This window comes from Triticum urartu, chromosome 7A (genome assembly GCF_056163025.1).
Source record: "Triticum urartu cultivar PI428250 chromosome 7A, HENAU_Tu73, whole genome shotgun sequence".
Classification (NCBI taxonomy): domain Eukaryota; kingdom Viridiplantae; phylum Streptophyta; class Magnoliopsida; order Poales; family Poaceae; genus Triticum; species Triticum urartu.
The window spans coordinates 60,719,435-60,731,853 of record NC_141879.1 but is presented as its reverse complement, the minus strand read 5'-3'; the positions used below and the strand labels follow the sequence as shown (position 1 = coordinate 60,731,853).

General features: G+C 41.3%; 1 protein-coding gene across 1 annotated transcript; it reads right to left on the bottom strand.

The window, feature by feature from the left end:
* Positions 1 to 2,681: 2,681 nt before the first annotated feature.
* Positions 2,682 to 6,425, bottom strand: LOC125520424 (coiled-coil protein). The gene is made up of 2 exons (XM_048685338.2): positions 5,691 to 6,425; positions 2,682 to 3,238 (listed from the first exon to the last, which is right to left on the bottom strand). The coding sequence occupies exons 1-2, from the start codon at positions 6,351 to 6,353 to the stop codon at positions 2,978 to 2,980; spliced, it is 924 nt and encodes a 307-aa protein (XP_048541295.1). The 5' UTR covers positions 6,354 to 6,425; the 3' UTR covers positions 2,682 to 2,977.
* Positions 6,426 to 12,419: the final 5,994 nt, after the last annotated feature.

The window sequence follows — 12,419 nt, the reverse complement described above, 5'->3', positions numbered from 1 at the left end:
ATTACGCTAGCCCCAATTATGATGGTTTTGGGTAAATAATTTTGCTCAGAAGTCAGGATTTGGAGACACAAAGAGGGGACAACAAAAGAAACACAAGACAAAAAGAAATTGAACCAACGCCGTGCATTGAAACACCCCCCAAAATATCCGGACCATACGGTATGGGCATTTTAGTCCATCCGACGCCGTGCACTAAACATCCATGTCACAGTTCGAACATCCGGAAATTAGTTCGTGAGATTCTGAATGTTCGGACCACGACATGGACATTTGATGCACGGCGTTGGACTTGTTTTTGTGGTGCTAGTACTACTTCTACTCGGCCTTCTATTTTTCTCTCCAAAAATGCTAGACCTGCATAGGCCCTGTTTGTTTCAGCTTTAGGCATCAGATTCTCATAGAAAAAAACCAAAAGCCGAAACAAACATCTATTCGGAATCATCTTTGCCAATGAGGCTAAATCTGGATTCGGGTAATTTTCAATGCAATTGTCTGAAGAACCTCCAAGTGTAGTTTCAGTGTGCAAATCAGCTTTTATCAGTGAAGCAACTCTGCAGATGATCAGAAGCCAAGTGAAGCTGACCCAAATAAGGCCTCTCCCTCCTCAACTAAGGGCATGTTTGGTTCCAATAAGTCATCTGACTTATAAGTCATGTGACTTAAAACCAGTGACTTATAAATCATGGCTGTTTGGTTTTCACCTGACTTATAAGTCACCTGAGCATATTTTCCCACCTTATTTTTTTTATGTAAAGGTGGTGGGACTCATGCAAAAGGGGTGACTTATAAGTTTTAAGTTGGGGTGGAGCAACTGATGACTTATAAGTTGGGATGACTTATAAGTTAGGTCTGTTTAACAAAATAAGTCACTTTTTGCATTTTTCGATTTATAAGTTGGTGACTTATTTGAAACCAAACAGAGCTTTTCTTCTTCTAACCAAATCGAAGTCATCTGACCAGTTCTTTACGATGGAAGGAATATGCCCGTGAATAGACGTGGGGGCCGTTTTCCCCCTAGCAAGACGGAGAGTCAACTCTCAACTGGTAGCTGCACAAAACTATTTTGTTTGTGGATAGGACTGATGACAATAAACAGACGATGCTTAGCAAAAATATACAATTCCGGTGAAGCTGTTGGCTTCTGCCGGAAGGAAAACCAACGCAGCGCAACACGCTCTAATTCATTCATTGTAGGGATCCACAAGTCATGTCCTGGTCTGGGACAACCATCACAAAGGTCATAATGCAGCAATGCAGCATGCTTAAGCAAGCTTTATTATACTGTACAATGAAAGTCATGTCTTGGCACACGGATGGTGAGGTCACAAAACAACATGCCCAAGTATAAGATGGGGACTCAAGCCTAAGGCTGGTCACAGTGGAGAGTAACTTAGACTAGTATCATGCATATGACACTAGTCTAAGTTACTAACTTCATAATGTAAAGTAACATAATAGTAGTATCATAGATGGCTTCATTTATTAGCTCTTAGACTCATCTTGTTTTGGAAAGCGTTATGTTACAGTAACATATTATGTTATCACCTCTCATTAATTACTTGCCACATAAGCAGAATTTTTTCGAAGTGCATTATGTTACTAGCTAAGTTACTCCCACTATGACTAGCCTAAACGGCGGGTAAATGGTGTGGGATGCTTGTCAGCGCTGAAGAAAGAAAGAAAGTAAAGTAAGACTGCAACAGAAGAGGAAAAATTGAGGCATACCACTTGGCTTACACATGTTGAAGAGGAGAAAGTAACAGCACCAAGAGTGAAAGCAAGCCGAAAAAAGTACTGCCAGGTATCAAGCCAAAAACTCCACTGAGGAAGATAGGTCAAAAAGCAACAACTCTATAAGACTAACCATAATGGAAAGTAACTTCAAGAGTAACATACACATCATCCTAGGTTATATTATACGAGGGGCGGGAGGCAGAAGACAGTGATACGCCTGAGCAACACGACGACGAGGCCGGCCTGCCTAGTCCGGACCGCCTCGTGCGGGCCTGTCGACCTCACCTCCAACGGGAATGAGTAGAGTGGGATTTAGTTGTTTTCAAGTCCTTTTGCTATGTAAAAATTATTCCAAAAACTCAATAAAAAGCAGTGCCCGCTTTGATTTGCTAAACCTGGTTGAATGGCCGGCTCTCCACCCCGCTGTCCACGGACACGTTCAAACATGTCAGAACGTTGTTGGAGTTGCCCTTACGTTTTTCTATTACCAGGATGAAGAGTCAACTGGCGTCTGTCCAACACCGTTTTGTGGATAGGGCTGCTGATGGATGATGAATCGGCACTGCTAAAAGAATACAATTCTGGTGAAGCTGTTTTCTTCTGCCAGAAGGAAACCCAACATAAACAATCCACTTCTTTTTATAGGCATATATATATATATATATATATATATATATATATATATATATATATATATATATATATCTTGGTCCAGAACAATCATCAGAAAGGTCATGATCCAACAAAACATGCTTTACACATGAAGTCATATCTTATCTTGGTCCGGCACACGGACAGTGAGGTCATAATACACCATGCCCAAGTAAGATGGAGACTAACTAAACGGTGTTGAATGGCTTTGCGTCCGCTGAAGAATAAATAAGGGGGAAAATATCACATGCCACTTGACCTACATTTTGACAAGGAGAAACTAACAGCACGAAGGGTGAAACCGGGACTGAAAAGTATCAAACTCCGCCGAGAAACAAAGGGAGAAAGGTTAAAAAGGAAAAACACCACCTCTGTAACCGGTAGCAACACAGAACCAGACGACTAGGCTACTGCCTGATACTAACCTTATAGGGATGTGTAAACTGTGCCTGTCCAACACATACACGGTCGCATTCCTTGCATCATATATTTACATGCTGCTAACAAACAACACTACAGGGTCTAAACATGGCTGACCCCAACTTACCGAGTATTGCAACTTAAATAGCAGCAGACTACGTTCTCGACCGTCCTAATCTTCGTTGAAGTACTTGTCCTCTGCGTCGTAGTTGGCCTCCCTGGACCAGTGGTCGTCCAGCATCTCGTCGTTGTCGATCTGGGGGTAGTCCATGTGCTCCGAGTCTTGGCCCGACAGGAACTTCTCCTGCATCACCGAGGTGAACTGCTCCAGCTGATCCTCCATCTCCTCAGGGGATAATATTGGCTTGAAAGTCCCTGCAGGGGGGCCTGCAGTCTCGTTGGTGCAACCACCGTTATCGTCGTGTGCAACCACCTGCGACCAGGGGTTAGGAAGAAAATGAACATCTAATAATCTGCTACGATGGAGTTTACTACTGCTCCACCAGAGTATCTTAGCAAGGAAAGCCAAGATAGAAAATAGATCTATCTAAACTCAGAGGACATAGATCCTGGTTTTTCACTCCAGTCAAATAAGAAAAGGCAAATGCCACAGGTGCAAGCCAAAAGCGACGGTAACTGAAAGAGACGCCTTAGATTGACCGAGTCTAGCATATTGTCCTGCTGAATTAGATTGTCATTTCTCCGAACAACAGCTCTACATCAAGTTGACACCGACACAGTTGGGCCATTATGTCATGAATCTGTTCTAGTCAAGAACTAATCCAGTGATCTGGTTTTACTTTCAAATTGTTTCTTCCTCACTGCTTAAATGTTCAGTCAAAATGTGAGGTGCATGTTGTTTTCAGATTCATCACATGGCCCTAGCACACAAGAAAAATACTGCAGAGTTAACAATGACGGGATTTCCAAATCTGACCACAGCTACAGCCGTTGAGGGTACGCAAAACTAGCGGTTACAAATCTTTCAGCAAAAAACAGGTAATCCTAGTTTCCTTGAGCGTTCTGAGGCTGGCAAAGCGAAGACGGACGACCATGGTCCTGACCTTGGCCCAATTGACCCACTTATCTTACAAAGGGTGAAGACTAGGACTGGTGGGAAGGCTGATATATACCTATACTAAAGAGAATATCTGAGAATCCGCTCCTATTGTACAAAATGGTCCAGATAGACTGAGCAAAAAAAGGGCTTCAATTCGATTCTCCAAAATTGGAAAGTCACATACAACGGGCAGTGAACTCAAAGATCTGGCGAATGAGGGCCCACCCCAAAGCACTATACCTGAAGTTAGAACTACGTAATAGCAGTTACATGGTGCCATAGCAATCCTAGTTTCTTAGAGAGGGTCCGATATATCTGAATTAGAACTATGTAATACTCCCTTCATCCGGAAATACTTGTCGGATAAATGGATGTATTTAGACGGATTTTAGTTCTAGATACATCCATTTATCAATTTCTCCAACAAGTATTTTCGGACGGAGGGAGTAATAATTACATGGTACCATATTAATCCTAGTTTCTTAGAGCGGGTCTGGTAGATCTGAAGTTAGAACTATGTAACTAGCAAACTAGCAGTTACACAATGCCATATAAAGAACACATTTCACACAAAAAAAACCATGAGTAATTTAGACTCCCGCATCCATCTAAACAGAAACCGTATCCTAGCGTTAAAACATAACCAACCAAGAGGCTATTACGGGGTATCTGCAACTGCAAACTACACTTAAGGGAACTCTAAAGCAGCTCTGCAGAAAAAGATGGTTTTTTTTTCTACTTAACCATTTACTGGATTTGATGTAATATAGTCATACCTGTAAAACAAAGAATTTTCTACAACCTCTGTAACTTAATGCAAGACATTTTTGCAGCAAAAACGTCTTGCACTAAGTTACAGAGGGAGTACATCTGAAGACTTCAGATAGTGTAGATTACTATTTTCCATAGACAAAGCGGAAACGGACGACCATGGTCCGACCTTGGCCCAATTAACCCACTTATATCTAACAAAGGGTGAAGACTAGGACTTGCGGGAAGGCTGATACCTTACCTACACTAATGTCTTGTGAAGTAAAGAGAAAACATTCCTATTGTACAAAATGGTGCAGATCTTCTGAGGGAAAAGGAGCTACATTTTGATTCTCCAAATTGGAAAATCACATACGGCGGTCACTCAAAGATCTGGCGAATGAGGAGTCACCCCACCCAAAAGCACAATATCTGAACTTATAACTATGTAATTGCAGTTACATGGTGCCATATTAATCCTAGTTTCTTAAGAGTGGGTCCGATATATCTGAAGTTAGAACTATGTAATAACAATTACTCCCTCTGTAAACTAGCAAACTAGCAGTTACACAATGCCATACAAAGAACGCATGTCACACACAAAAAAAACATGAGCAACTTAGACTCCCTCGTCCATCTAAACAGAAACTGTATCCTAGCATAAACATAACCAACCAAGAGGCTATTGTGGAGTATCTGCAACTGCAATACTTAAGGGAACTGTAAAGCAGTTCTGCATTAAAAAAATTGATTTTTTTCTACCTAACCATTTACTGGATTTGATGTAATAAAGTCATACCTGTAAAACAACTAATTTTCTATAACCTCTGAAGACTTCAGACAGTGTAGATTACTATTTTCCATAGACAAAGCAGACTACAAAGCAAGATTAATATTCTACAAGTCACAGTGAGTTATATAAGCAAAATCGATGTAAGCACAACTACATCGCCTCAATGTATCATCACAACACAAACTTGTGCAGTTCTATGTAAGTGCAAGCAACGTAACACAGAAATTAAGCAAAATCAAGCTAGGACATGTAGAGAGTAAGACTAATTGGCAGCAAGCAAACCTCAGCCTCGGTGTTCTCCTCCATGCCGATGTTCTCTTCCTCCTCTTCTTCTTCTTCCTCTTCTTCCTCTTCCTCCTCCTCTTCCTCCTGCCCCATCATCGGCCGCTCAACGGGGCCGCCGACCCACTCGCTGGGGTCAACACCCCTCCTGATCTGCTCCCCGCGGATCTTCTCCACGATGACGGCCTCCTCTGCCCGCCGCATCAGCGTCTCGGAGAACTTCTCCCCGGGCCGCACCATGGCCCGCCCGAAGGGGTCCTGGAACCTGCCGAGGTACTCGTGGTGCAGGTACGGCTCCCGCTCCCGCATCGCCTCCTCGGAGAAGTAGTCCCCCTGGGTCACCAGGCGGTGGAGGTAGGCGCGGCGCCGGTTGCGCACGCGCGCGGGGGCGGGGGCCTCCCCGGCGGCCGCGGCGCGCAGGCGGCGGAGGTGCCAGCCCACCTCGTAGTCGTCCCGGAGCGCGTCGAAGGGGGCCAGCTCGTCCGGGCGCAGCGCGGCGCCGTACCGCTCGAGGAAGAGCGGCGCGTCGCGGGAGAGGAGGTCGAGGAGCGCCGACTTGCGCGCCGGCGGCGGCGGCGAGGCGCGGAGGAAGGCCGTGGGGAAGTAGAGGCCGTCCACGGCGGAGAGCCGGGCGGCGATGCGGTCCATCTCCGCGGGCTCCATGGCGAGCGACGGTGGTGGGTCGGCGCCGGAGGGGGGCGGATGGTTCGGGCTTTGGCGGTGCGCGGATTGGTGGGTTGGGCTTTGAACTTTTCTATGGGGTCGGTTCCGTTTTCTAATGGGCCGTAAGGCCGTCGTGGTGTGTCCATCGTGAACCGATCAAAGATGACAATTAGATCCATTGTCTTTGTCTAAAAAAAATTAGATCCATTATCCAGTAACAATTAGTTTTTTTTCTCAAAAGAAGAAACAGTACCCCTCAAAAAAGTAACAATTAGTTTTTTTCTCAAAAGAAGTAAAAATTAGTTTTAAAGAGAAAGTAGGAGACTAATTAATATTTAAAGATTTTGTTGCGAGGATAATAACGATAACTTCATGAACATTATATTTGATAGTTTTCAATAATTATAAAAAATATACAGTACGTTAGAACATTGATGTACCCCTTCGCAAAGAAAGAACACGATGTGCATTATAAACATGCTAAATTTCACAAATAAACTCATATTCGTGTGGGCATGTATTTAAAACCAACGGTTGTTTTGATCCGCAAAAGAAACCCCAACATTTGTTAGGCCTGAAATTTTCTCCTTAATCTGGTGAGGGTTAAATGAACAAAAACGCTAAAAAAAGTATGACGTCGGATCTAGGCATGGCAAATCTGATGTTTTCATGGCAATTTATATTTGGCGTGATAATGGCAATTTTAGTTTGCAAGCACAACAATTTCTTTGGGAAAAAAACTTAAGCGGATTTGCCATGCTCGCCAACTAAACTTGCCATTCTCGACGAACATAATTTGTCATTAAAAATGTTTGATTTATCATGCCTAAAAGCTGGCGTTGCTGAGTATTCGGGTCCTAAATGATTGAAGTCATTATGTTTACCTTAACAACGTGATTATCCTATTGCTTATCGACCCTTAGTAGCTGCAAATATTTACATACATATATGTTCTAAAAATTGAAAAAAGTCCATCGCCGTGGGCTCCATGGTGAGCGGCGGTGGGTCGGTGCCGGAGGGGGGCGGATAGTTCGGGCTTTGGCGGTGCGCGGATTGGTGGGTTGGGCTTTGCACTTTTCTCTATGGGGTCGGTTTCGTTTTCTAATGGGCCATAATGGTGTGTCCATGGTGAACAGATCAAAAGGTTACAATTAGATTAACTAAAAAAGAAGGTGACAATTAGACCTATAGTCCAATAACAATTAGTTTTCTCTCTCAAAAGAAGTAACAATTATTAGTTTTAAAGAGAAAGTAGGAGTACTAATTAATATTAAAAGATTCTTTGCGAGGATAATAGCAATAACTTCATGAGCATTATATTAGATAGTTTCCAATAATTGTAAAAAAATACAGTGTGTTAGAACATCGATGTACCCCTTTGCAAAGAAAGAGCATCGATGTACATTATAAACATGCTAAATTTCACAAATAAACTCATATTCGTGTGGGAGTGTATTTAAAACCAACGGTTGTTTTCATCCGCAAAAAAAAACCCAACATTTGTTAGGCCTGAAATTTTCTCCCTAATCGGATGAGGGTTAAATGAAATTTTCTCCTTAGTCAAATTTCTAGGCATGGCAAATCTGACGTTTTCATGGAAATTTATATTTGGCGTGATGATGGCAATTTAAGTTTGCAAGCACAAAAAATTCCTGCCAAAAAAATTGAAGCGAATTTCCCATGCTCGCCAACTAAACTTGTCATTCTCGACGAACATAATTTGCCATTAAAAATGTTCGATTTATCATGCCTAAAAGCTAAGGTTCGCTGAATATCCGGGTCCTAAATGAATTGAAGTCATTACGTTTGCCTTAACAACGTGATTATCATATTGTTTATCGCCCCTTAGTAGCTGCAAATATTTACATACATATATGTCCTAAAAATTGAAAAAAAGTCCTCGGGCTCTTTTTTAAGGCAGAGGCCGAGCAAGGTTGGCGGTGCAGCAAGTGATCAACATGCTCAAGGGACATGCCAGTTGGGAAATGTTGACACAAGTGGTTTCATGCATGGGAAAGCTAGCGATGTACAAGAGGAGGTCAAGGTTGTGCTGCAAGGTTACAGAAGTATAGTTTGAGCAAAAAATTTGGGGCTCCCTACACCAATGGGCTGAATGGCATGAGGGAATTTTCACACCATCCGAACGCAACTTCTGAAAGGAATGGTGCAATCTGGAGAATTTTCTAATGGCGGCAAAGAAATCCTCATCAAGGCAGTTATGCAATCCCCGCCGACCTATTTGATGGATGTCTTTAAACTTCCCGGGCCTTTATGGATAACTCATGAAAATCATGATAGAGTTTTGATGGGGTGCAAGCAAAGATATCCATTACACCCACTAGATCTCCTGGGAATGCATGATCCATCCCAAACCTTGTGGTGGTATGGGTTTCTGACATCTACAACTCTTTAATCAGGCAGTGCTGGCTAAACAGACATCGATGCTTTTGTTGTGACATGCTAAGTTTTCTCACCTATTGCTAATAGGTAGATGGGTCGCACGCCTAGCACACATGTTTTGGCCTTGCTTGTGTGTCCATAACTCAAAATAGGTGACCTAACGGCCGCCGCCCCACTAAACATATCAATAGTTACCGAATTCATATGGGCTACTGAGGAGTAGGCAATGATCTTCTTAAGATCAATCTGTCTTAAAGTGGTTAAGGAAGTATATATTATAATATTATATGGCGCAAAGAGCCCCTAGGAAGCCCGAGTGGAACAGACAGACACGGAGGCTCCTAGTAAGCCATGCATGGGCGCGGCGGAACCCGGGCTAGTTCGATCACGACAGACGGGGCTATCGACACAACCCGAACATAATTTGCCATTAAAAAATGTTCGATTTATCATGCCTAAAAGCTGACGTTCGCTGAACAGCAGTGCTATACACATGATAGAATGCACACGATTCATAGACGATGCTTAAATCCAGCCGGACATGCACATGATCGACAAGGGCACCAGCGGCTGGATTAGCACGTCGTGCATAGATCTTGTAGCACTGTCGTCTGGGTAGCAGTTTCGTTCGCTGAATATTCGGGTCCTAAATGAATTGAAGTGATTATGTTTGCCTTAAAACGCGATTATCCTATTGTTTATCACCCCTTAGTAGCTGCAAATATTTACATAAATATATGTCCTAAAAACTGAAAAAGGTCCTCACGCTCTTTTTTAAGGCAGAGGCCCAGCAACGTCAGTGCAGCAAGTGATCAACATGCCCAAGGGACATGCCAGTTGGGAAATGTTGACACGAGTGGTCTCATGGATGGAAAAGCTTGCCCTAGTGATGTACAAGCACTAGTAGAAAACCGGGTAATAGCACCGGTTCGTAAGGCCCTTTAGTGCCGGTTTAGGAACCGGCACTATTATTTCGGCACTAAAGGCCCTCCCCCTTTAGTACCGGTTCAGCACGAACCGGTGCTAAAGGGGTACCACGTGGCACGAGCCAGCTCCGGGGGCCGGGAGCCCTTTAGTACCGGTTGGTAAAACCAACCGGTACTAAATGGTTGTGGGTTTTTGTTTTATTTTGTATTTTTCAATTAAATTTGTGTTATCAATTTAATTTAGGATTGTTTTACGTTATAATGAGTTGTAGTCGTCGTCATCATCATCATCATCGCATATTAATAAATAAATAAACTCTAGCTAGCTAAAAATCATCGTGGTCGTCTAATTACCACTATTTAATCATCATAGTCATTACCGCTAGCTATGTAAATTCATCATCAACGTTGGCTAGCTTAAAGAGGAAACATTCACTTTGTAACAGAAGCAAAGAGATATCATCGAGTTCAACATAATCATCACCAACATCGAAGTTCACGACACGGATCCATGAGACAAGTACTAATTAAGAGCATGAAGAGTAGCTACTGATCCTGCTGCTCCCTCTCAGGTAGAATAGCATAGAACATGTATAGCTCTCCTGATTCATCATACTGGAGCATGCAGATGAATCTGTCTCCTAATCTTGGGTTGCGCTTCTCCTTACTGCCCCCTAGTACTTCTCTGCGATCGTTAACAATTTTGCTCCAATCTTTCACTATTAAGCATTCTTCGCTTTTAGAAATCCTGAATGCACTCATGTGCAATGTAGGAAATCTTGGTCGTAAGCTAACCATTGACATGCGACCTTTTGTCTCAATCCACTGAGGCACAACTGTCATCGGAAGTCCCTATTGAACAACATCGTATAGTAATTAATATACTAAGCAATGAAAGTTTAACTTCAAAAATAATGTATGCAAAAGATGCACTAATTAAGGACAAATATTTAAAATCTTACCATCTTTTGATTACAGATGTGACCGTAGTTCAATACGATCACCATTGGTCGCACGTTTTGAGTACTAACATTTCTAAGTGTAGGGAAAAAATTTGTCTTGACAATATTAAGATCCTCAAGCCATGAAACATAATGACTTATCTCCTCGCAGTTTAGTTGAGCCCCGGGGCAGTAGTAGGTCTTGTCTACCAAGCGCCGGACATGTTTGCTTGAACCGAAATAAGTTGACAATACAAAATAGTTGTCAACTATTTTTGAATAAACTGTATAAAAGACATAAACATATGCATGCATGGTTGAGAAAAACTCACCAAATGGTAGAACTGGAGGCGTTTGCACATCGACCCAGATGTCTATATTACCTTCAATATCATCTTCCGGACGAATATCAAAGGTGATAACCATATCAGGCTCAAATGCATAAGCCTTGCATAGTGCTTGCCAAGTTTTGCATTCAAAATGGGTGTATGTGTCTCCATTATATAATTTGACGTTGAAAGTATACCCATGCTGTGTCTTCAAGTAAACTCTCTTTACCTCCATATCATCTATAGCACTGAAACCTATCTTATCCAAGACAAAAATTCTTGCATGGCAGGGGATGCGCTAGTAGAATAGTGAAAATTTAAAATTATAAGTTGAAGCAAATGAAGCATAAGTTTTGCATTCAAATAATAATTGACAAAGTGACTTACTGTATCAACTTCGAATGTCTCATCCAGCTTGATGCTGAAGCGCCTACCATCAACAAGGAAATTTTGGTCGCACAGGCCGCGCTGGTCTTCACAGTGTTCGCACATAATAAATTCTTTTTCGTCGTCAGATGACATTTCCTATGTTCATATAGGTGAAACATTAAACACCTATATCTAGCCAAATATATATTCATCTAACATTTGACATTAATATATCTAACTATATATTCAATTGACATTACTATATATTTAACTTTTCTATCTAATTCATCTAACATTCGACATTAATCTAACATTTATATAAACTCAAAATATATAAAAAATTAAATAAACAGAAAAACTCATTAACAAATAATATTTTAATTAGATAATCAAATCTCATATACCTAAATTTTCTTACTAAAAATAAACTAGTTATATTAATTATTCAACTAATTCTAATCTCATATACCTAAATTTTATTACTAAAAATAAACTAGTTATATTAATTATTCAACTAGTTCTAATCTCATATACCTAAATTTTCTTACTAAAAATAAACTAGTTATATTAATTATTCAACTAGTTCTAATCTCATATACCTAAATTTTCTTATTAAGAATAAACTAGTTATATTAATTATTCAACTAGTTCTAATCTCATATACCTAAATTTCCTTATTAAAAATAAACTAGTTATATTAATTATTCAACTAGTTCTAATCTCATATACCTAAATTTTCTTATTAAAAATAAACTAGTTATATTAATTATTCAACTAGTTCTAATCTCTAGTTCGACAATTTTTCTATCTAGCTAGCTAATTCATCTAACATTCGACATTAATCTAACATTCGATCATCTAATTAACTTTTCTAAAAAACAGAAAATAAGTAAAAAAAATTGTGTGTGTGTATGTGTGTGTGTATGCATGTGTGTGTATATATACGTGTATGTGTGTATGTGTGTGTGTATGCGTGTGTGTGTGTGTGGTATATGTGTGTGTGTGCGGCCCCATATGCCGCCGCCCCGTACGTACGAGCGGGGGCGCCGGTGTACGGGGCGGGGGCGCCGGTGTGTGTGTGTATGTGTGTGCGGGAGCGAG

Excerpts from the sequence above, each read along its gene's own strand:
- LOC125520424 (XM_048685338.2), bottom strand. The coding sequence starts at position 6,353 with ATGGAGCCCGCGGAGATGGACCGCATCGCCGCCCGGCTCTCCGCCGTG. Across the intron at positions 3,239-5,690 it reads AGGAGAACACCGAGGCTGAG|GTGGTTGCACACGACGATAA; the intron begins GTTTGCTTGCTG and ends CCCTGGTCGCAG.